General features: G+C 37.2%; 1 protein-coding gene across 1 annotated transcript in view; it reads left to right on the forward strand.

Annotated features, from left to right (window-relative positions):
* cta (Guanine nucleotide-binding protein subunit alpha cta) overlaps positions 1 to 26,459 on the forward strand; it is a 75,930-nt gene that overhangs the window by 27,115 nt on the left and 22,356 nt on the right. Inside the window, exon 2 of the mRNA XM_090376997.1 lies at positions 11,243 to 11,293. Coding sequence (XP_090233123.1) covers positions 11,243 to 11,293 — 51 coding nt within the window. The remainder of the gene's footprint in view (positions 1 to 11,242; positions 11,294 to 26,459) is intronic.

The raw sequence follows: 26,459 nt of genomic DNA on the forward strand, positions 1-26,459 counted from the left end.
AAAATAAAAAAAAAAAAAAAAATCTCACTTCAAGGGAATAACTGGATGTTTGAATTACATTTACCTGAGTGACCATGGTTAAAATGGATGACATTTAAAATGTGTTGTGATATTCTCTCTACATTGTGTGAAATCTCAGACCTTATGTGGTTGTTCCAGAGTATAATTAGAAAATGTATTTATTTTATTACACTTGTACTCAAAGCTGTAGAATGAATTTTGCAACTCTTGTATTAGCTCCTCCTGTATTTCATATAAATGGATGGATCTGACTAACCCTCTCCTGAAATCTCAAAGTTATCTTGTGATTCCCTTCCCTTCTATTTCTCTCTCTCTCTCTCTCTCTCTCTCTCTCAGGGTAATTCAGAATTTTTTTTTTTGGCTGGTGCAGCATAAGCCTCAGGCTTCCTTGCACTATATAGCTAATAATAATAATAGCTAGGCGTAACAAAGCACACTGGTAATCAGTATGCTTTGCATTAACTGTACAGAAAAGTATGGTTATACTATCCATGATGCAAACATTCAATTTGTAATACATGTTAACAGTATTTTAAATTGAATTAAATTTGTAATAAATATCAATAGTATTTTGTATTACAGCAAATTTTTTAACATGAAAATGCTGTCCCCTTTGAAGAGGAATGAGAACTTTTGTATTAACCTTGTATTCACAAGGTTTTCCTATATATCTTTAAAAAAAAAAAAAACCCACATCAATACATTATGAACACTGCTACTTAGTGGTTCTTTTACTAGAAGATTCTTAATATGTGAATAATCATGACTGATAATCAGATCAAGAGCACTGTTTCCTCTTATTGCCTCTCTAACACACTGTTATAGAAAACAGTCATTCAGTATATCTAGAAACGTTCAACCAATCCACAAGTTATTATCACTATCTGGAAAGTTAAATTTTCTCATAAAATATTTTTGATATACTAGCTCACTCTTTATCTGTGTATTTGGTCATTATACTCATCTAGCCTGTCACATTCTCCCACTCTCATTTTTGTTTTCTGAGTGATTATTGTACTAGATTGACTCAATGTTATAGTTGCAACTTGTGTCAACTGGGTGTACTGTTTTACAATCTGTGTGCTTCTTGACCGAGAGCAGGCCTGATATAGCTGATTGATCAAGAGTGACAGTGCATTAACACGCTTTTGAGTGGGCTGTGGTTCAAGCCATATTACTGCAAAAATTGGTTAACAATTGTATTAATTGTTGAAATTATTAATTGTAAAGGTCTCAGTAGTAGTAATGCTGAAGTATAAGCAGAACATTTATTTATTTTTAACTGCTTCCCTCCCACCTGCCCTTTCTGTAAAGCTTTCTATAAGTCTGCCCTTTCTGTGAAAACTGCACCCGTTATGTGCAAATTCTGAATTCCCTATGTCAGAGTGGCACCATGTTTTTGATGTTCTTATAATCTCTGATTGCAACTAATACTTCAAGTAAATTAAATTTATTTACTATGCTCCTAGTGTTAGTGTATAAGTGAGTAGTATATGAGCACCTGTTTGTGCTCTTAAGGCTGCTACACACGTTCAGGTAAACCTGTCAGTTATGCCTGTACAGGTCTACTGGACGTCCATAGTGCATCCACACCTGTCACCATTCATTCAGTTGGCTGATCATGGCATCAGCAGACGACGTTTTAGCAATAGTTGGCTTATTATTTGCAATGAAGTGTTTTAAACGTAATATATGGTACAAAGAATGGTTGAAAAAAAAAAAAGTTTATTCACATGTGAACTTGTTAAGTGAATTGCAGTTGGTCCCTGAAGATTGGCATAATTATTTGCAGATGGATGAAGAAACTGATTTAGTTTCTTTCTTTAGTTATTCCAGTAATTGAAAAAAAAAAAAAAAAAAAACGATACTGTTATGGGGATGGCCATTTCACCGCACGAGAGATTAATTGCAACTCTGAGATTTCTTGCAACTGGAAGAAGTTACGAAGATCTTAAATTTTAGTGAAATTCTCAGAAAAATCCCCCAGATTTTATTAAAATAATATAGTAATGAATTTTATTATTGCTGTTATTATAAATTGTTTATTGACACTCTGATATTCAAAGTTAAAATTTACTTCTAATCCAGGCAAATTTTTTATTAATCGGCGACAAAATTAATAGTGAATTTTTTTTCATAGATATGTAATTATTAATGATATCGAATAGGGAAATCCCCCAGTCTGGCAGTGCGCCTGCCACGTCGCTACACACGTTCCGGTTTGCCTGCACAGGCCACTCTGGTTCAGGCAAGTCGAATGATTTTTCATATTTCCTCTGGTTGCCTGTGCAGGTCAAAATAACTGTGCAGTTTTATCATCCACACGCTCCTGTAGACCTGTACAGGCATGCCTGCACAGGCATAACTGACAGGTTTACCTGAACGTGTGTAGCAACCTTTAGTAACTTTCCATATACTGATGGAACAAGTGGGTTGGTCATTCACATGCTAGCAAGACTTTTGTGCATTTGTTTTCTACAGCAGCATGTTAGATAGGCAACAAGAGGAAGCAGTGGTCTAATTATTAGCAGCGATTCCTTATGAATTAAGAATCTACAGGTAAAAGATCCAGTGAGTGGTATTGATCACAGTGAACTGCCGTGGGATTAACTTAAAGACATAGTTACTCTCGAGTAAAGAGAAGGGCTTTTTACTTTCATAAGGGTGACAGCAGTGGTCTGAAACAGTTTTAAAATTCTATGCAGTGGGACCAACTGATAATGTTACCAGAGCAAATTCTAAATGGGAAGCAATTCAGTGAAGTAATTGAAGAGGCTACTAGACTTTTCATACCAACTAAGAAATATTATTCAAGGCTTGACCTAAATGGATATTAATGAACTACTGAGACTTGTGGCAGAGAAGCAAAATGCATTAGATGCATATAAATTATCAGGTGATACAGAAGCCTATGGTAGATATAAACTAGTCTGCAATTGTTGCAAAGGAAGTTAGGCAGACCAAGGCAAATTATGAAAGTCTGGCAAAGAAAAACAGCAAAGCCTTCTTAACTCATGTAAACAATAGAAGGAAGGAGTTGAATCACATTTATCCTCTTGTTGTTGATGGTTTAACTGTTTCTAATCCTACTCAGATTGCTGACAAACTGAATAGGTGCTTTCTGCATCATTTGATGCAAGAAAGCCCCTATTCAGTGCACCTAAGCACCTTTGAATTTATACCCCCCCCATGTGCATAGTCTGAACAAGAGGAAGAATCATATCAGAATTGAGTTTGCTCAATCCATTCAAAGCCTTATACACTTCAAACAGATCACCTTGCAGGTGCCTAATTTCCAGGCATTGCACTTTACAGAATTGAATTTCTTCGTAAGAGCACCCCTTTGTTCCCCTCACCAGTCTCATTGTCCTCTGTTCGATCCAGCAGCTCCTACATATTTCCTAAAACGAGGCCTGCCTCCAGATGTGTATACAGTACTCAAGATGCATATACTGATCATTGATTTATATAATGGAAAAATATATAATGGAAAAAGTGGCCTGACCATTGATTTATATAATGGAATAATCGCCTCCTTATCCCTTCTAGCAAATTCCTGTATATCATTGACAAAAGCCCATGAGCTGTCCTGGCAACCTGTCTGCATTGCATAGAGAGCTTCATATCTGACTGCACAATTACCTCCAGGTCTTTTTTTTTTTTTTTTTTTCCCCCATTTTCAAATACCCTGAGTAGTACCACGCAACTGGTATATTACTCTGGGGTTACTGCTATCCATATACAGTACTTTGCATTTGTCGATGCTTCAATTGCCATTTCTCAGCCCATTTGCCTTTTCTAGATATTGTTGCAGTAGCATATCATCATTACTGTCTTTAACACCCTGCCAAACTTTGTATCATCTGCCGACTTGGACATTAAGCCTGATATGCCTTCATCAATATCATTGAAAAAAATATAGAAAACAATGGGCCCAACACCTAATCCAGGGGGACTCTACTAATAACATTAGTTTACAAAGAGTAGTGTCCACTGATTGCCACTCAATCATCCTTTTATTCATACCAGCAACTTGCCCTTAATGCTGCACTGCTCAAATTTGTACAGCAGTCTTTTATGTGCAAAAGTATCAAAAGCTTTCCTGAAATCCAAGTACAGTATATGATATCAGAATTATTTTCTGCATCCAGCTTCTTTGTGACTGCATTGTAGTATCCAATGAAATTGGTCAGACAAGGTTCTTAATAAATCCATGCTGTCTGAAGTATAATTGCAGTCTTGCATTACTTCTCTAAACAGTGACTCCATTATTTTTCCTGGAACAGAATTTAAACTAATTGGTTTGTTATACTCATGTCACCTTTTGATCCACCTTTGTGAATTAGGAATACATTTGCACATCTCTAGTCCATGGGGACCTATCCTGAATCCAAAGATGCTCTCATAATTATGGCTAAGGGTTTGCTTATTTCCTTTACTGCCTCCCTTAATATAAGTGGATAGATCTCATCCACCTCAGGTGCTTTTGTTGTTTAACTTAAACAATCTCTTCCACTTTACTTTCACTTACTACAAATTCATTTAACTCCCTGTTACAGTTTGATAAACTTGTGGCATTCACTTCCCTAAAGAATTTCTCGTGTTTGCGAATGTAGATGCAGAATACTCATTCAGTTTGTAAGTGACCTGTACAGGATCATCAAAAGGTGAACTATCAATATGAAGTGGACCAAGTTGATTAACCCCCTTCCTTCTAGTGTTTACATAAGTAAAGACATTTTGAATTACAAGAAACAAAGATTTCTTGTAATTCACCTTCCCTTGCCTAATGTTCTTGTTTATTCTGGCACAACCACCAGATCAGTAGAATTTACAATAAATCATCAATACAAATGTTAATCATATTTATCAGTCACAGACTTGAACCCCTGGTCCACTCAAAGAGCGTGTGCACTCTTGCTTCTGACCACTCGGCTATGTCAGGCCTCGTCTTTTATAGACTTCTGTGTTGCCTGATAATTTATATGCATCTCATACATTTTTTGTCTCTGTCACGAGTCTCAGTAGTTCATCTGACATAGAATTAGGCCTAAACCTTGTACAATATTTTTTAGTTAGTATTTGAAAGTCTAGTAGCTTTTTATGATTAATTCCTTGAATGCTTCTCATTTAGAATTTTTATGGTAACATCATCAGTTGCTCCCATTGTACAAATATAAAACTGTCTGAGACCACTGTAGTCACCTTTATGAAAGCAAAAACCCTTAACCCTTGATGGTAGTTACATCTTTGCTGATCAATACACTGAGGTCTCTACCATCTAGTGGTTCTTTTATCTGTGGATTCTTGATGCATGAATAATCACTGCTGATTATCAGATCAAGATTATTACTCCCTGTCGTTGCCTTTGTAACATGCTATAGAACAGTCGCCAAATAAATCTACAAAAGTCTTGCTAGTGTATGAGTGACCTACCTACAAGTTCTGACCACAAGTCAATATCTGGAAAGTTAAAATCCCCCATTATAAGACATTCTCATTTACTGGCTCACTCTCTTTGTCTCTGTTTTACTCTTCAGAGTCATTGTGTCTAATACACTCATACTCTCATATTTGCTTTTCCAGTCACACCAAATTGACTCAACATTATGCTGGCCATCCATGTCAACTGTGAACTGATATGTGAGATGTGTGAATGTATCCCCAATTCACCAAGGGGAATCAAAAGGTGACACGAGTGATTATAGACCTGTTGATCAACTTTTTTTCCTGGGAAAATAATGGCGCTGGTGATTACATAATGTGGAATCATCTAGACAGTAATGCAGTCATACTGCAGTTACAGCGTGGATTTGTTAAGGGGCAGTCTTGTCTGACTGATCTGATTGGATACTGTGATGTGGTAACAAAGGAACTGGATACAAAAAAAATAATAATTTTGATATCATATACAGGAACGTAACACTCGACTTAGGCAAATTTGACTTTACGTAAGTTTTTGCCGGCCGGTGCAAACTTAAAAAAAAAATTGTGGAAACGTATTTTGCATCCATAAGAATAAGTGGAGGTATCGTGAAAATATCGTAATGTGACCCCAATAACACTTTTGTTTTGGTAATTCTTTCCGAGACCTCGGAAGTTTAAATTTTTGTTATATATGTCTATATATCCTTTTAGAGAGATAAATATAAGCTATTTATCTCTCTAAAAGGTCATATTTATAATGGAAATTGCACTACGTTTTCATCGTTATCGTATGTTCCCATTATAAGAATCAACTTTGAACATCTTTGTGATATTTTTCTAAAGCAAGTTTCTGGAGGTCATGACCATAAAACAATAAAAACAACTTGCACTTCTGGTTAATTGGGCTTTTCTATTAGCTCAATCTATTATAAATGGGTAGTAAACTCGATCTTATTGTATTTGTGATAATCCTGATAACTGGAATTCTGTGGGTTTTTATGTTACTTTATTATAATGAAAATGAGTTCCCCTTCACTGAAATAATCACAATCATATAAAAAACAAATTTTCAGAAACTTCTCTTTATTCCTATTTAAGTATTACAATGATGAAGGGAAAGGGACCAATGGAAAGTGCAAGTGCTGACAGTACTAGGAAATGAAACAAAATTGATTTAGAAATGAAGAGGAAAATGATTAAGAAGTATGAAGCAGGACAAAGTTTGTCATCTATTGCAAGGGAATTTAGGTCTTGCTGCTTCAACATTGAATACTATTTTAAAGGACAGTGCATGTATTGATAAAAGGATCAATGCATTTAAGATCAAGTGATCACAAAACAGCGTTCAGGTGTTATATCGAAGATGGAACAGCTATTAATAATATGGATAGAAAATCAGATTCAGAAGCAAGTTCCCTTGATTCCAATGGCCATTCAAGCAAAAGCAACAAGTATTTATGGAAATATAAAGGATAAGTACGGCGAACCCCAAGCCAAGTTCGTGGCAAGCAACGGGTGGTTTAATAGGTTCAAGCATTGCATTGGTTTCCAAAACATTAAAGTATGTGGTGAAGTCGCAAGTGCTGATTCTGTAGCTGCAGAGAAATTTTGTGATATGTTGGAAAAAATTATTGATGAAGGCGAGTATTCAATGTAGCAAATTTTTAATGTTGACGAGACTGTTGTGTATTGGAAAAAAATGCCGGATTGAACATATCTTGCCAAAGAGGAAAAGACAATGCCAGGTTTCAAGGCTTCTAAAGATAGGGCCACGCTCTTTCTTGTGGCTAATGCAGCAGGAAATTACAGATTAATACCACTGCTTGTGTACCATTCTGGAAATCTTCGTGCATTTAAGGGCATCAATAACGCCACCCTACCTGTGCATTTCCGATCAAACTAGAGAGCATGGATAACAATATCTCTCTCTTTGAATATTGATTTAAATGCTGCTTCATTCCTGAGGTTGAAAAATATTGTAATGACAAGAATGTTCCTTTCCAGATTTTGCTTAATAGATAATTCTCCTAGACATCCTACGTATATGGATGATTTCAGTTTGAACGTTGAGAGTCATATTTCTACCCCCAAACACTTCTAACTTATCATCTAACCTATGGATCAAGATTTTATTTTGAATTTAAAAGCATACTATTTATGTACAATATTTGCTCAGGCATTGTCTGCAGTAGACGTTGAGAAAAATTTTACGTTAAGAAACTTTGGAAATCTTACAATATTTACCATACCATCTTAAACATTAATAAGGTCTGGCAGAAATTACTAAAAGATGTTTAAATGGCGCATGGAAGAAAATATGCCCATGGCACGTAAAAGGCTTCAAAGGGTTTTAAAAAGATGAGTCAAACGAAGAGGTTGCAGATAAGATTGTAAAGGTTGCAGAGCTACTTCAGTTAGAGGTTGCCAAAGATATGGAGGAGTTAATAGAGGAAGAAGAGAAGGAATTATCTAACAAAGAACTTATTGACTTGCAGGCAGTGATAGTGAAAGAAGAAAATGCTGATGAAGCGCAAGATGAACCAAATGAGGAGCCAAGACGCTCCATCACCAGAGAGATGGCAATGGCATTTAGTGAAATTGCATTGGCAATGGTGAAGTTTGAGAAGATGGATCCTGACAGCGAACAATTCTTAAAAGTTAACAGAGGGGTGAATGATATGCTTGCTTGTTACAAAGAAATCTACAATGAAAAGAAAAAGCCACCTTCCAGTCATCCATTAATATGTTCCTTTGTAAGGTTAAGCGGCCAACCCGTTCTAAATCTCCACAGTCCTCAACCTCCACAACGGCATACTTATCAGCTAAAGATGTCGATTCTGGCAACGATGCTCGAGAGGTAAAAATTACTGATGTTATGCCTGTCTGCTTTCTTTTTTTGTAATTTTATAATTTTGAAAATTTTTTAAATTGCATGCTTTTGTAATTTTTCCTGCGCATGAGAAAAAAAATTGAATAAATACAATAAATAATTCTATTCATGTTCATTGAACATTTCTTTTTTTGATTCAATCAATTCAGCGAGCACATCTGCTTGTGCAGAGTTCTGCGGAATGAAACCCAGGAGTGGCTGTAGTTGGATTTCAGGAAAACTTTTGATACTATTGCAATTAAATAACTGATATACAAATTGGAGCAGTGTGGCATTTAGTGCTGGTTACTGATAGGGATAAAGGGATGGTTCTCTGGGAGAAGACAGTGGTTATCAGTGGGCTCTTCATGGACTAATGTTATTAGTGGTGGTCCCGCCCTGTGTTCACTGTAGGCTCTTTGTTATTTTCTATATGTATTCAATATTAATGATATTGATTTTTTTTTTTATGTGAACCCCAAACACGAGAGGTATTAGAACCTATAGTACTTAGTACTATGCTTGGGTTGGAGGTTGAGAAGACGAAAGAAGATATTTGTTGACATTGGACTTGAACTTCTGTAGATTGTAATTTTCAAGAAATATGTATGAAGGAAGGTTGTTCCAGAAAACAGCAGTTGAATGAATAAATGAGGAAGATGAAAAGTTGGTTCTGTGGGTTTGAAGTTGGACAGTAAATGGATGTTGGCTGGTGGCGGCACGTGTTCGAACTATTTTGAAAGTGAGAGCGAGAATTAAAGAAGCCAATTCAGAAGGACAGTGCCCATGGAAGTATTTGTAGAAGAGGCATGCAGGAGAAACAGTACATCTATGAGAAAGCGAGTGGAGAGACTCTGTTAGAGATGAATTATTAATTAACCTAACTGCCCTCTTCTGAATGGAATCAAGAAGCCTGAGAGGTTTTGGGGGCACCACCCCAGATGTGGGAACAATATTCCATGGCAGGGCGGATTTGCGATTTATACAGAGTGAGCAGCTGTTTGGAAGAAAAGTAATGCCGAGAGCGAAAGAGAAAACCAAGTTTTTTAGATGCAGAGGAAGCAATATTTGTAATGTGCTTGTGCCAAGAGAGATTAGAAGTCAGGGTAATCCCCAAAAGAGAGAGAGATATATATATATATATATATATATATATATATTTTTTTTTTTTTTTTTTTTTTTCCATTTTTAGCAAAACTATGACTTAAGTTAATCCTGCAGTGAAAGTTAGAAATTTAAATGATGCAAGGTTAATTGCTAGTGAGGCTCTCAAATAATATGATGTGAGAGTGTGTAAAGAAGTGAGAAGATTGACTGTTGTGATAAAAAAAAACAACTGTTGTGATAGTTGGGCCTTAACTAATTATTTGTTACTATTTTTAAAGGATTTTAGGGTGTGTGTGAGTGAGTGAGTGAGAGAGATTAAGTGGAATGGAATTAATAAAAGTGACACAGGTAAGTACATAATATAGCTTTAATTTGCTTTGGTATAACCTACAAAATGTTGTTATAAGTTCATTTAGTAATACTGAAATATGAGAGGGGGTTTGAAGTTGGCCTTGACTTATTTTTTATTTTATTATTATTATTTTATTTATTTTTTCTTTTTTCCATGTATATGCTAGAATTGCCAAACTTATCTCTCTTTTTCAAAATGTTGTTCCTCTGCACTGACACATTTTTGCCAATTCTGTGGCAAGGCACTTATGCTAACATAGAAAGAAGTAGGCTGATTGTGTGGAAAATTCTGAATTGTCATCTTAAGTTTGTCATGCATTGAAGGTGCTTCTTCTTTGACCAGAACAAGCAATTACTCACTGGGGCTAAATCCTAACTGTAAGGAGGATGGTTCCTTGGACTTAACCCAAGGTTGTCAGCGTTATCGAATTGCTTTACTTGGATGTATGTGTTGTGCAGCCGAATGATTCCCGTTGACTGTTTCCCAGGCCTTTCTCTGTGAATTACTGTATTTACACCATTGAGAAGGAAGTTACTGTAATACTGAGCTTTATGTATTATGAGGTGGCAGAAAATTAACAAGAAACAATCTTTCTGAATCCCAAAAGACACTTGTCATGAACTTGCTAGCCAAAGGCCAGGCTGTATCTTGAATATTTTGTAATGGAGATCTTTTGTAGCATTATTCTATACCAGACTTCTTTGATTCTGGATTGAAGTAATATACCCATGTCTTATCACAAGTCACTATTCACTGCTGAAATCTCTTTCACCTCCAGTTTCAAACCAGTTTGGATACTGGGCAGAGAGAGCAACATATTTTGCATTCTGGCTGTGCATTAGCATCTTAGCACACTTTCTTCAACAATAAGTGCTTGTGAATAAGTGCCACTGCACTTTCAGTACTTTTTTGATGCATTATTATGTGCTGTAATTTATCTGTTTTCCAAAATCCTTCTGACATGATGAATGCTCTCATCTGTTGGATACCTGCTAGTTGCATTTAACACATGTAGATTATTACCAACTTCTTCATAGCCTTTGGGAAGTTTGTTGCACCAGTCATATTCACTTGCACATGGTAGAATGTCATCCCACATTGTGCACTTAATCTGTGGAGAATTTTGGCCAGTTTCATAATGGTGTTTAGTGACATCTTGCACCATCTGTATACTTTTGATGAGCATGTGTAGAGGGCATGGTAGTTGTCAGGGACTGCAAGCAGTGTCTCCTCATCTGTCTTGAAAAATGTCTCACCATTCTGGTGCACACACCTTAAAAAAAAAATCTTAGAACTACCCTCATACTTCAGTATATCAGGGGGCTGTATTTTAAAAAAGTATGCTATGTTATTGGCATTGTTGTTATGGTTTATATTGTGATGAGTATTTTTATTTAATGTGTGTTTGTGTGATTGTACAGTGCAGCAATATAAAGAGCTAAAGATTATTACAATTTTTAATGTAGGGTGACAGTGTCAAGTATTTTTTTGACAGCCTTGATAGGATATCAGGTTTGGTAAGTAATAGTTTGAAATTGTTTCTGAATAGTCCTTAACGAAAACATAATTGCATTAAAAAACATTTAAAAAGATGATTTTAAAATAAAGTACATGATTCTGAAGAAAAGAACAAAGTATATTTTCCTGGCTTATTTTAAAGTAAGGAATAATTTAAAAGTTATACAAAGTTATCCATTTATTATGTAATCATTGGTCAGCAGTATAATGAGGTAAGTGCAACAACAAAGCACCTTATTTTAACAGATATAGAGTGAGATATTTTTAGACAGGTGGCAGAAGGCAGTTCATTGCTACGGAATGAAACTTCTTGTCTAAAAATATCTCACTACATGTTTGAGGAAAAGCACGGAATTTATTAATATGGTATGTAATGTGGGTTTTCTACAGGTATAGGTATATATACTTGGAAACATTATATGCATCCATATAGTTTTTGCATTGCCTAGAGATATTCATTTATAAATATTCAAACAGGTCTGTACCGAATGAAACTGAAGCAGAACATTAAACTGCATTGAAAAACATATTCTTCATCACAGCTTGAGTTGCATCAAACACACTAAAGCATGAATGCATACCTGAACTAGCATGGTGGACACTTTCGGCACATACTCTAACTTTTAATTAAATTCTGTATATGTGTGTATTAAAATTTTTTTTTTTTTTTTTTTTAATACAAACTAGGTGCATTATAATAGGATAACACTGAGGAGAATGGTATTATCTCATGAAACTATGGTAGTTATAATTAATTTTTGTCTCTCCGTCTGTCTGTTTGTAAAACTGTTAATAGTAGAAAGACGAAATTTAGAATAGACATTATCCACTGCTTTTGGTAATGAAAATTAAAAAAAAAAAAAAAAAAACCATCTACTGGAGGGGGGGTGCAATAGGAGGCGCTGTGTGCAACTGGTAGAGTACTCTTGGACGCATTGATGAATTGCCATGTACAAAGATCTAGATGTTTAGTATGGTTACCCTTTGTGTCTGTTGCATACTGGAAGCACAGTATATCATGAGAAATGTTAGTGATACACCTTGATGTTTTTGTTTAAATCAGCCAGAGATTGGATATATATCCTTGAGACACTTTGCCCTTTACATATCTCCCTAACCAAAGGTCACAAGGATAATAGACTGGAGATCAGGGTGGCCAAATGTTCCCCAAGTGACAGAATGTCATTGAATGTGTTTATGAAGCAGCAGAGTTCCTGGTTGATCACTGTGCCGAGGAGCACCATCCTGCATAAAACATTTTCTTCCTCTCCCCTCCTGAAGAACAGAATTACATGATTTGCAGTAATACTTGGTTGTGATGGTACACATCTTTGGACGAACCTTGAAGAAATCTGTCCTTTTACACATTTTGCTATAAACCTACTTAACACAGTGGAGAGACACTTTGTACTCCACTGTGTACAATACACCGGATACCCAATAGTTATATATTCACACTGCTACTTAACTGCAATGAGCCTTATTCATTGGTCCATAAATTGTTCTCTAGTCATGTAATCAACTTAGTCCATGCCAGAGACCATGTTAGTTGTTGTTCCACATAGATCTTGTATGGGTACCAATGAATGATCTATTGAAAAACTTTATGGATGATTGTCCATGTCCTCTTAAACTGTTTTTGTGATACTTCACACTAATAGCTATACCAGCAATGACAGCAGCACTGCCACTATGACTGAGGGATGTCTCTGTATAGTGGCAGTGTTGTGCGAGATCTGTTGATTGATTCACTATTCTCATTTTTAAACCTTCAGAAAGGTTAAATTTGCATTCTGGTAAAAACACGCATGGGTGAATGTGTGTGCGCGCACACACACACAGTGGCAGTTGCCTCCTGGTGGCAGTTTTTGGAAGTGATTTTTATTTGTACTTAACATTGCTACATGTATATGTTGCATTCATTCCAAATTTCGTCATTCTGTTGTAAACAATTTTCAACTTGAGGCCATTGATTTAGTTATAGCAACCTGTATTTGCAGTTTGTTGTGGTTGATACTCATTTACTAATCCATAGACCACTTATACAACTGATAAACATTAGTTTAATTATTAAGCAGGTGTGTTTGCTAGGGTGTCTTTGTGTGCCATAGGCATTGCAAACATAAGGGCTCCATTGACACCATACTTCTCTATCTTGTGCTTTCCTTTTAATTCCTGCATAATTTCCTCTTCCCATTCAATCCATCATTACAGTTCTCCAGTGTTTTCCCCAGAAAATTTTGCCAGCCTGGTAGCATTATGAAGTAGTCTTTATGAAGCATTATGAAGAAGAAGGTGGGGAAATGTAATACTTCGCGATATTATAAAATTTTCTGTTATTTATAAATGTGACTTAAGCCATACAGGGTGCCTCCGTAGCCAGGTGGGAAGGAGCAGCAGTGCGTAGCACACGCTTCTTGATTAGACCAGGGTTCGAGCCCGTCACCACCAAATACGGAGGATGCGGAAAGGTCAGGGAATGAGCACCGCATATTCTGGAGCAATATGGCCTTAGTTGCTAATGCTCCTAAAAACCAAATAACTAACTAACTAAACGATACAGAGCAAAATTAATTGCATAATTTAACATTATATATTCCTGTCGCATTTACCTCAATCGCATAGTATGTTTGAATTAATGTTGATCAAGATCAGTGATCAGTACCATATGGTACTGCGAGAATTAAATTTTAGCCGACGGTCAATTAAATTCACTGGGTGGCGTGCCCCGTAGGTCCTGGGGAGAACATTGGTTCTCTTTCTCCCAACAGCTCTCTTCCCATACAACTTTCACTTAGTCACTTTCCTCAGCATGCTTTCTCTTCTCAATACATGCCCTATAAAATTATTTTGTCTTCTTATTTCTTTTACTAATGTTCTCTCTTCTACTTTCCTCAACTTCCTCATTACTCACTCTGTCCACCCACTTCACCCTTTCCGTTCTGCTTCACTCTCACATCTTGAAAGCTTTTAGCTGTCTAATTTCCTCTCTTCCCAGTGTCCATGTCTCTTAGCCATGTAGTACCACAATCCATATTAATGTTTTCACCATTTGCTTTCTTAATTCCTTGAAATTCTTTCTCAATAGTTCTTTTCTATTACTAAATGCCATTTATTTCTCATTTCTTGTTTTTATTTCCTCCAGGCTTTCCCCATTTTCTGTCATTGTGCTTCCCAAGTATCTCCTGTTACTTCTTCCTGGTCATTTGAAATTAACATTATCTTGGTTTTCTTGCTGTTAACCTTCATATTGTTCTTATTTATTTTGCTGTTCAAGATATCCAAGGAGCTCTGTATTTCTTCAATTAATAGCAATCAATACCTGGTCGTCTGCAAATCTTATTGTCTTTATCTTCTCCCCTCCTACTTTTACTCCTCCTTTCTGCTCTTCTTAGTACTCTTTTATCAATGCTTCTGCATATAAATTAAAAAGTAAAGGGGACATGGAACATCCTTGCCGCCTTACACCCCTCCCAATGTCTACTACTTCTGATTCCTCTCTATCAATTCAAACTATAGCTGTCTGTCCCATGTAAAGTTCCCAAATTAGTTTTAGATCTCTTTTATCTAGGCCATTCTTTCCTAGGACTTCCATCAGCTTAACCCAATTCACTCTGTCAAAAGCCTTTTCGAGATCAACGAAGCAGATTACCAGACCTTTTCCTATTTCCATGCTTCTTTCTGCTAGTGTTCTTAATATTCCTATTGCCTCTCTGGTCCCACATCTTTCTCTGAACCTGAACTGATCTTCTGTAAAGATACTTTCTGTATAATTTTTAAGCGTGAAGTCCAATGAAGGAACAATAAGTATAAGTTTTTATTTTTGTTAACATACAAATTATGTTGGATAATAATCTGCAATGTAACTAGAATCTAGGTAAATAACTAGAGTTAACATTTCACTTTCTGCTTTAAAAATTCTGAAGAAATATTTGATAACGTGTTTGAGACAGGCGAAATATATCAAGCACTTCAGAGACACCCCCCCCCCACAACGTTCAAGCCATGTGGACTGTCCAATCGGCTATTTCTTCAGAGAATTACACTGTAGCCTTTTGTCTCTATATCCTTTCCTTCCTTCCTTTCTTTTTGGATTGTAGAGTCAGTTAAATTTTCTTAAATACGTACACTTCGGATTTGATTCCCTTATAAAGCCTACACAGCGTATGAAATACATATCAGTTTTTACAATACAATAACATGTGTTTTTTCTTCCTTTTATGTTTTCTTTTCTTATGTGCTTCTCGGGCTGCTTCAATGCTATACTCAGATAAAGTTTTTAATTGTTATGGTATATAACTATTTTTCTTCATTCTTCTGAGAATATTATGTGGTTTTTGTAATTTTGGCATATCAGGGATACAGTAGCAATATTTTATTAGTCATTCCCGAGTTACGTAAAACTCGACTTGCGTAAGAAGTCCTGAACGTATCTCTTATGTATGTCGGGGACAGACTGTACTTCATGCAACATGTCCTCTCCACCATTTCTTACTACTAAATACATCATGAATAGTCAAACTAGTAGAACAAACTTAGTTTGTTTGTTAGAACAAACAAACCAAACCTCACATACTTTGTTTGTTTCATAAATATACATGATCTTGGTTCCAATCTCAATGATATCCATTTACACTTAGTCTGCCAAGCCCCACATACTTTTTTTCTGGCAGGATCCCAATTATCAGTTGATTCAACTACTGCTCATCTCAGTTGTCCTAATTATTCTTAGTGATTTCATTTGGTTCAAAGGTGGTACTTATGCATATGTCCACACTGATATTCCCTGTCAGAGACACAGTAATTTGAAATCTCCTCTTTTTAATCTTCGTTGGCTTAAAATCTCTCTTCTCCATTCTGTCAAATTAATCTGTTGCCTCTATCGTTCTACCAACTCCACTAATCACTTGGAACTCTGAAACTTTACTTTCTCCAGTCATCCAACTTTCCCAACAGTGTGGTAAATTCTTTAACATCCACAACTCCAGCTGTCTCCTATTTTCTAGTCTTATGGACCTAACTGGTTGAGATGATGAGGCTTTTGCAATTACTAATGACTTCACACAGATTTTTCATTTACCTACCAGAATACCAAACAATCCTAACAACAGCCAACACGCTTGATCTTTTTTTTCTCACAAACAACCCTTTTGAGTCCTCTAGGCACCTCAGATGACAACATTGTGATGTCTCTTCTCCAATGGAGCCTTTCCCATGGCTATTCTTAACCTCATTTGTTTGGCATGAGAAGATATGCAATATTTCTTTTTGGGTAGAATACTGTTTTAAATCTTCTAATGTCAACGTTTGCTCAGTGAAATTATACTTGCAGGGATGAAATTCTTTATTTCACATTCCCCTTAAAATCTTCCAATTGATTTTCCAATAAATTTGTTAAGGCTATTCAAGATAAGAATGTCGAATATATTAGTTGGTTTGCATCCAAATCTCTAGGTTCATTTTCTACCTACACCAAAGCCCACAATAATTGTAAAGCAGTTATTAATCAGTTCAAACTATATTTTGAACAGGCTAAGAGTAGAAAATTTTCTCCTTGTCTAAATGGTAATTGAGCATTCTTTTCTTTTTTTTTTTTTTTACATAACTGCAACTTTTGCCCATCTCTTTTCCCACCTCTGTCAAAACCAGATGGTTCTATTGCCACTTCAGCTGAAGATAAAGCTGATCTGCTAGCATCCTACTTTTCTTCTACCTTGTGTATTGATGATCTTGGTAAACTACATCCTAATACTCTCAGTGCACTCCATTCTATGCCTCCTGGGATCTTCTGTTAAAAGGATATAGAAGAATTTTGAGCAGTCTTGATGCCAAGAAAGTGCTAGGTCCTGATGGTATTTCTTCATTTATTCTGAAAACTTGTGCTCCTGAGCTTCTGCCTTTTCTCTGTCACCTCTTTACACATTTTTATTTCATTGGTATTTTTCATTCTGCTTGGAAAATTTCTCATATCCATCCAGTTTCTATAAAGGATAACAAAACCCTTCCATCCATTTACCATCCCATTGCACTTCTACATTTTTCTAAAGTAAGAGAAATCTATTAACTGCCAACATCTAAACTATCTAGAAACCTTCCATCTGATTCATTGCCAGTATGGATTCTATCAGTGTTAATCCACTGCTATTATACTGGTGGAGAAATTCAATGGAAATGTTTGGTGAAACTGAAGCAGTTGTTCTTGATATTTCAAAGGCTTTTGATCATGTTTTCCATAAAAGTCTTCTAAATAAGCTTCTGTTTTATGGTTTTCCAACTTTTTTTTTTTTTTTTGGGTATCTTGTTTTCTCTCTGACCCCTCACTCCAGATGATGGTAAATCTGTCTTCTATCTTCTCTGTTAATGCTGGTGTTCTCCCAGGTTCAATTCTTACTCCCACTCTTTTCCTCTTGTGTATTAATAACTTTCTTCCATTGACCAGAAATCCTATTTATATTTGATTATTCCAGGTCCGTTTTGCAGAGAATCTTAAACTCAGTACATAAACTAATACTAGAGGTCGTAGCAGCCATTCAACATACTATCCAACTTAAGTAATACTAAAATTCCCAGATGTTTGTTTAAACCATGGCTGCTCTCTTATTATTTATTTAAATTATTTTCATTAATCAAGACCAGCAGTCTGCTTTCTTTTAGCATTAGCAAAGGCACATGAAAGAAAGATGCAAGAAAGCAAGCTTATATAGCATCAGCCAAAAAAAAAAAACACACACACACCCTTCTCATTTCACCCATCCACTCGCTCCAAATGTTTGTCTAGTTCTGCCTTGAATCTATTTAAGCTATCAACTTTACAATGACAGAAGTTTGTTCCAGCAATCAACCACCCGCTGGCTAAAGGCAAGCTTCCGCACATCTATCCTACAACTGTCTTTCCTCAATTTGAAAATATGCCCTCTCAGGTGATTATTCTGAGCAAGAGGAAGAATCCCATCAGCATTGAGCATTATCAAATCATTCAAGGCTTTATATACCTCAGTCAGATCACCTTGCAGGTGCCTAGTCTCCAGACACTGTAATTTGCAAAATTTAAGCCTTTCTTCGTAAGAGCAACCCTTTGTTCCATTCACTAATCTTGTTATCCTTCTCTGTACTCATTCCAGCAGCTCTATATCCTTTTTAAAATGAAGCCTCCAGACCTGTATACACTACTCCATGTGTGGCCTGACCATTGTCCCATGTATAAGGGGATAATCACCTCCTTATCCCTGCTAGAAAAATTCCTGTATAACATTGACAAGGCACCATGAGCTACTCTTGCAGACCATCTGCACTGCTCAGAAAACTTCATATCTGCCTGCACAATTATTCCCAGGTCCTTTTCACCCTCTACCACTGTAAGTGTAGTACCACACAGTTGATACATTACTCTGGGGTTACTGTTTCCCATATACAGAACTTTACGTTTGTCAATGTTAAACTTCAGTTGCCATCTCTCAGCCCATCTGCTCACCTTTTTTAGATCGTCTTGCAGCAGCGTACTGACATTAGTGTCATTAAAAGCCCTGCTGACCTTTGTAAACTTGGACATTAAGCCTGATATATACCATCATCAGTATCATTAATGAATATCGAAAACAACAATGGACCCAACACTGAACCATGAGGAACTCCACTAATAACATTAGTCCATATAGAGCAGTGTCCGTTGATTACCGCTCTGTCTTCTCCCACTCAAACATCCCTTTATCCATAGCAGCAATTTGCCTCCAAAGCCACACTGCTCCAATTTGTGCAGTGGTCTTTCATGTGCAACAGTATATCAAAATAATATGAAAATGAAAGGATATCAAAATTATTCTTTCCATCCAGTTCCTTTGTGACTACATCAGAGTAACCAATCAGATTGGTCAGACAAGACTTCCCCTTAACAAACCCATGCTGTGTCCAAGCTATAACTGAAGTCTTGTCTAGATGATCCTGCAGTGCTTCTTTAAGCAGTGCCTCCATTAATTTCCCTGAAACAGAAGTTAAACTAACAGGTCTGTAATTACCCATGTCTCCCTTTGATCCTCCTTTGTGGATTGGTATCACATTTGCACATCTCCAGTCTATGGATATCTCCCCTGAGGCCATGGAAGCTCTCATAATTATGGCTAGGGGTTTGCTTAATTCTGCTGCCTACTTTAATATAACTGGAGAGATTTCATCCACCCCAGGTGCCTTTCTTATGTTTATCTTCAACGATTTCTTCCCCACTTTACTCTCAGTTATTACAAGATTATCTAGCTTACTGTTTAATATACCTCTGGCATTCCCCTCCCTGAATAACTCCTCATGTGTGAATGTAGATGCAAAATATTCATTTATTTTTTTAGCTACCTGAGCAGGATCATCAACAGTTCAACCATCGATATGAAGTGGACCAATCTGGTTCATCCCCTTCCTTCTAGAGTTTACATAAGTAAAGAACTCTTTGCTGTTTTTCTTTGCATCCTTTGCCAAAGATTTCTCATAATCTGCCTTTGCCTGCCTAATTTCCTTTGTGGCTTGGTTACAGACCAGCTTATATCTATCATAGGCTTCTGTGTCACCAGTTCATTTATATGTATCCCATGCATTTTTCGTCTCTGCCACATATCTAATTAGTTAATCTGACATCTATTAGGCCTAAATCTTGAACAATATTTCTTAGTTGGTATGAAAAGCTAGTAGCTTCCAAGATTAATTATTTGAATGCTTCCCAGTTTGAATTTGCTGTTAGTAACATCATCAGTTGGTCCCAATGTATAGAATTTAAATACTGTCTCAGACCACCGTAGCCACCTTTAAGAAAACAAAAACCCTTCCCTTTACCCCTGATGGTAGTTACCTTTTTGAGTAAATCCCACTTCAGTACACTGTGATCACTGCTAACTAGTGGTTCCTTTATCTGCAGATTCTTAATGTATGAAGAATCACTACTGATAATCAGATTAAGAATATTTCTCCCTCTAGTTGCATCCCGGTCATGCTGCTGTATAAAACAATCATCCACTAAATCCGCAAAAGCCTTGCTAGTGTGTGAATGACCAACCCACAAATTCCAGTCCATATCTGGGAAATTAAAATCCCCCATTATATGACATTCTGATTTACTGTCCCACTCTATTTCTCTGTATAGTTGTTTATTATACTGATCAGTCATTAGGCCTATAACACACTCCTACTCTCAATTTTGCTTTCCCGGTGCTTATGTCACACCAAATTGACTCAACACTGCACTGTTCAGCCATGTCGACTGGCTGCACTTTCTTGGATTTTATGTGTTTCTTAACTAATAGCATAACCCCTCCCTCTCTATCCTTCCTGTACACATTGTACTCCCCAAATTCCAGTTCTGCATTCCTTATATCTGTATGAAGTCACATCTCTGTTACCCGAACAATATCTGCCTTTTGAAGTTTTGACCAACACTTCAAATTCATCAAAGTTATTTACCAAACTCCTGGCATTGGTGTACACACAAATATACATGCACCTTTTCCTGTTCTTAGCTATCCTAACACAGCCCATGTATTTACTTGTTCTGCAATGACTCCCAGCAGAACAAGTAAATACATGGGATCCCCTGCACTGGAATCCCCTGCACTTTGTTTTCCAGGCTGCTGCTCATTTCAATAGAAGGTATGTCTCGGTATGTCTTGTAAAACTAAAATTTTCAGTGGGCAGCTTCTTGGCTGAAAGAATGTGATCTAGGTGACATGAGTCAAGACAGTCATGTTCTGTGTCAAACACAAAGTATGTTCTTTAAAGTAGACCACATCAGCCATAAGCATACTACAAAGTTTGTACTCTGTATATGTTGCTATGGGGAGTGAGGGTACATTGTATGTTCTTCAGGTTTGTGGTGACTGGGGTGGTTTCCAGATAGCTGGAATTATTTCCTAACTTAAAAATCCAAGTTTTAAAATGCAGGAAACAAGAAAATTCCCTTTATTTTGCTTGAAATATTACAAAATAAATAATGGGAGGTGTCCCTTGCATATTAAGATGTTTACACATTTAGGAATAATCAACAACCTAATGTATAAATATTTCCTTGTCAATGTCAATGCTGAGTGCCCCATAAGTCTAGAACTGTATGGAACTGTTACATGATTTGTTTAGCATGTGCACTTCTCACATAAAATAAAACAGTACCAATGTTTTTGCTAGTCAAGGAAAAAAGCATGAACTGTTTGAAGTGTGATCTCATTGCATGCAGTAACAATTCATTTTCAATTCAGTTCATTGCATGCAGTAATAATTCTTGGTTAAGCTTTGTTCTGCAGAGTATTTTGTTATGTTGCAATATGTTAGAAGAATGGGCTGATTGTTATAGTATCCTAGTGAACCATACCATACCATAAATATGGCCACTACATGGCTCTTTGGATGGGCTAATCTAGTTTTGGATATTTTTTTACCAGTAATGTGTTTGCTGATTAACATCACCTGATGCAAAAAAAGGCTTCTTCACTGAAACCAGGATGTTCTTGGCCTAAGTAGTGCCTATTTATAGAGCTCTGTGATAACCTCTGTGATTGGTGACTCTATTGTCAGGGAAACGGGGAACATGCTTTGTAAAAAGGATAGGTGGAACAGGACCAGGGTATGTCTGCCAGGAGCAAAGGTTGATGACGTTGTAGAGCGAATATCATCTTTTAAGGGCGCAAAAGGTGATATAGTTGTACACGTTGGCACTAATGATATTAAGAGTAGGAGACCGGCAGAATTACTTAACAAGTACAGGTCACTGTTGAACAAAAGCCGAGAATTAGGGTTGAATTTGAAAGTGTCTGCAATTCTGCCCAGACACGATAGGAGGGAGTATATGATGAGAGCCTTGTCGATCAATTCGGCCCTGGAAAGATTGTGCAAGGCTCAAGGGGTAGAATTTTTTTCAGCCTGGACTGTACTTGTTAACAGGAGAGATTGCTTCTACAGGGATGGGATACACTTAAATAGAAAGGGTGCAAGAATATTTGCTGATGCTATCGAGGCAGTGTTAGGTGGGTCGGAAAACTGCTAGCTTGGGGGGAGACAAAGACCAATAGATTGACAGTAGCCACTGGCAGAGGTGAAAGAGATTCTTGCACTGCTTCTATTAGAATGAGCAGAAGCCTGAAAAACAAGATGCATGATATTTCAGAGACTGCTGGGAGCCATTGCGGTACAAGTAAACACATGGGTTGTGTTAGGGTAGCTAAGAATAGAAACAGGTGCAGGTATACTTGCGTGTACACCAATGCTAGGGGTTTAGTAAATAAATTTGATGAATTTGAGGTATTGCTCAAACATCAAAGGCAGATATTGTTGGGATATCAGAGACATGGTGTCACACAGATATAAGGGATGCAGAACTGCAATTTGGGGAGTACAACGTCTACAGAAAGGATAGACAGGATAGGAAGGGGGGAGGGGTTATGCTATTAGTTAAGAAATACATGAAAACCAAGGAAGTGAAGCCAGTCGACATCGCTGGACAGTGCAGTGTTGAGTCAGTTTGGTGTGACATAAGCATTGGGAGATCAAAGTTGAGAGTAGGAGTGTGCTATAGGCCTAATGACTCTGATGAGTATAATAAGAAACTGTACAGGGAAATAGAGTGGGCCAGTAAATCAGAGAGTCTTATAATGGGAGATTTTAATTTCCCGGATATTGACTGGAATTTGGGGGCTGGTCACTCACACACTAGCAGGGCTTTTGTGGATTTATTCGATGATTGTTTTCTACATCAGCATGTTCGGGAGGCAACTAGAGGGAGTAATACTCTTGATTTGATTATCAGCAGTGATTCTTCATGCATTAAGAATCTGCAGATAAATGAACCACTAGGTGGCAGTGATCACAGTGTGCTGAAGTGGGATTTACTCAAAGAGGTAACTACCATTAGGGGTAAAGGGAAGGGTTATTGCTTCCATAAAGGCAACTACGATGGACTGAGACAGTATTTAAATTCTATACATTGGGACCAACTGATGATGTTACCAACAGCAAATTCAAAATGGGAAGCATTCAAAGAACTTATCTTGGAATCTACTAGGCTTTACATACCAACTAAGAAATATTGTTCAAGGTTTAGGTCAAAATGGATGTCAGATGAACTAATTAAGCATATGGCAGAGAAGAAAAATGCATGGGATACTTACAAATTAACACATGACACAGAAGCCTATGATAGATACAAGTTGATATGCAACCAAGTTACAAAGGAGGTTAGGCAGGCGAAGGCAGATTACGAGAAATCCTTGGCAAGGGATGCAAAGAAAAACAGCAAAGAGTTCTTTACTTATGTAAACTCTAGAAGGAAGGGGATGAATCAGATTGGTCCACTTGATATTGATGGGTCAACTGTTGATGATCCTGCTCAGGTAGCTAACAAACTAAATGAATATTTTGCATTGACATTCACACATGAGGAGTTATTCAGCGAGGGGAATGCCAGAGGTGTATTCAACTCTAGAAGTAAGCCAGAATCTTGAAATAACTGGGAGTAAAGTGGAGGAGAAACTGTTGAAACACAAGAAAGGCACCCGGGGTGGATGGGATCTATCCAGTTATATTAAAGGAGGCAGCAAAGGAAGTAAGCAAACCCTTAGCCATAATTATGAGAGCTTCCTTGGACTCAGGGGAGGTACCCATAGACTGGAAATGTGCAAATGTGACCCCAATTCACAAAGGAGGATCAAAGGCTGACACAAGTAATTATAGACCTGTGAGCTTAACTTCTGTTCCAGGAAAATTAATGGAGGCACTGGTTAAAGAAGCACTGCAGGATCATTTAGACAAGACTTCAGTTATATTCGGACACAGCATGGTTTTGTTAAGGGGAAGTCTTGCCTGACCAATTTGATTGGATACTATGATGCAGTCACAAAAGAACTGGATGCAGGGAATAGCTTTGATATTATATACTTGGATCTTAGAAAGGCTTTTGATACTGTTGCACATGGAAGACTGCTACACAAATTGGAGCAGTGTGACATTGGAGGCAAATTGCTGCAATGGATAAAGCGGTGGTTGAGGGGGAGAAGACAGAGTGGTAATCAATGGACACTGCTCATCGTGGACTAATGTTATTAGTGGAGTCCCTCAGGGCTCAGTGTTTGGTCCATTATTGTTTTCTGTATTTATAAATGATATTGATGATGGTATATCAAGCTTAATGTCCAAGTTTGCAGACGATACAAAGGTTGGCAGGGTTGTCAAGGACACTACTGACACTATGCTGCTGCAACAGGATCTGGAAAGGTTGAGCAGATGGGCTGAGAGGTGGCAAATGAAGTTTAACATTGACAAATGTAAAGTACTACACATGGGAAACAGCAACCCCAGAGCAACGTATCAACTCTGTGGTACTACACTGACAGTGGTAGAGAATGAAAGGGACTTGGGGGTGGTTGTGCAGGCAGATATGAAGTTCTCTGAGCAGTGCAGATGGGCTGCAAGAGTAGCTCATGGAGTATTGTCAATGATATACAGGAATTTTTCCAGCAGGGATAAGGAGGTGATCATTCCCTTGTATAAGGCAATGGTCAGGCCACACCTAGAGTACTGTATACAGGTCTGGAGGCCTCATTTCAAGAAGGATGTAGAGCTGCTGGAATGAGTACAGAGAAGGGCAACAAGATTAGTGAATGGAACAAAGGGGTGCTCTTACGAAGAAAGGCTTAAGTTTTGCAAATTACAGTGTCTGGAGACTAGGCACCAGCGAGGTGATCTGATAGAGGTGTATAAAGCCTTGAATGGTTTGAGCATGCTCACTGCTGATGGGATTCTTCCTCTAGCTCAGAATAATCACCTGAGAGGGCATAAATTCAAATTGAGGAAAGACAGATGCAGGATAGACGTGCGGAAATTTGCCTTTAGCCAGCGGGTGGTTGGTTGGTGGAACAGACTTCCATCCCTTGTAGTGGAGGTTGATAGCCTAAATAAGTTTAAGGCTCAGCTGGACAGGTATTTTGAACGAACAGAGGGGTGAAGTGGAAGTGGGGTTTTTTTTTTTTTTTTTTTTTTTTTGGCTGATGCTCCATAAGCTTGCTTTCTTGCATCAAATGCCTCTACTAATGCTAATGCTAACCAGGATGATTCTCACTTGGCACCTGAAGAATATGCAGTTTGTAAAGGTATATCCACACTCACACATTCTACATAACATTTACATGTAATGTAAAGTGAATGCTAATATGAAGTGTTGCTGTATCATTTGCTGCTGGTTAGTTTGCAGTGTTTCTCAATTGGTGTATCAGCAAAACATCAAAAGATATTATGCTACACTAGGTGTTTTAGTGTAGATGGATTTTGCTAGTTTTTAGTCAAATGCTAATCTTTGAATTGCAGATTAGAGTTTTTTTTTTTTTTTTTTTTTTTAATATTTTTAACTACTAATTGATAATTGGAGTGGATTGTGATAGTCTTCTTTCTGAATCTGAAATCTTTCTTCAATTTTTGGTTCAATTACACTTTATAAGGAACTGGGAACCTGTTGATTCTGTACGAGTGAAATTCTTAATGTCCACTAATTTGTTGATATTTTAAATCAGCAAATAACGACTCGTCGAACCTTCCATTTGCTATCAGTGTCTTTTTTATCTCCCACTGCCTATCCAAAGCATGCCATATGTCCAGATAATCTAATAGAAAGATTGAGTTTATTTATCTTTAGGCTTGACCCTAAAACAACTTCTGGAGAAGTTAGTAAGTTAGTTAAAGAGGAACTGAATTTCTCTGTGGAGATGCAGCAACTTTGAACCAAGATGCCCACTTACTCATTTAAATGGCCTGTACTCCAGTGGCCATCCTTATGGCCACTTGGCACTCAGATAAGACCCTTTTACCACAATATTCCCTTATAACAACCCCTTACTCCTCCAGGTGCACAGAACCAGACTAGCTCTGCCAGACAACCAATTAATATGCATGGGTGTTGCTCTCAGCCCTCACTTTCCCATTGCAAATTTGAGTTATTGGGAAAGTAAAAATAATTTCCGAATGCAAGCACCAGCCCCCAGTGAAGAGGTTCTGCCTATCCCTGTGTACATCTTGTGTTGGACCTCTACTGTTCAAAAAAAAAAAAAAAAAGTCAAGGTCATTCAGATCATGAACATTATGACCCTTCAGCACTAAAGATTCTTTATCAAAATGCAAGAAGCATACAAAAAACAAAAGTTGGAAACTTTAGAC

Source organism: Mastigoproctus giganteus, chromosome 7 (genome assembly GCF_048544385.1).
Source record: "Mastigoproctus giganteus isolate SK-2022 chromosome 7, ASM4854438v1, whole genome shotgun sequence".
Taxonomy (NCBI): domain Eukaryota; kingdom Metazoa; phylum Arthropoda; class Arachnida; order Uropygi; family Thelyphonidae; genus Mastigoproctus; species Mastigoproctus giganteus.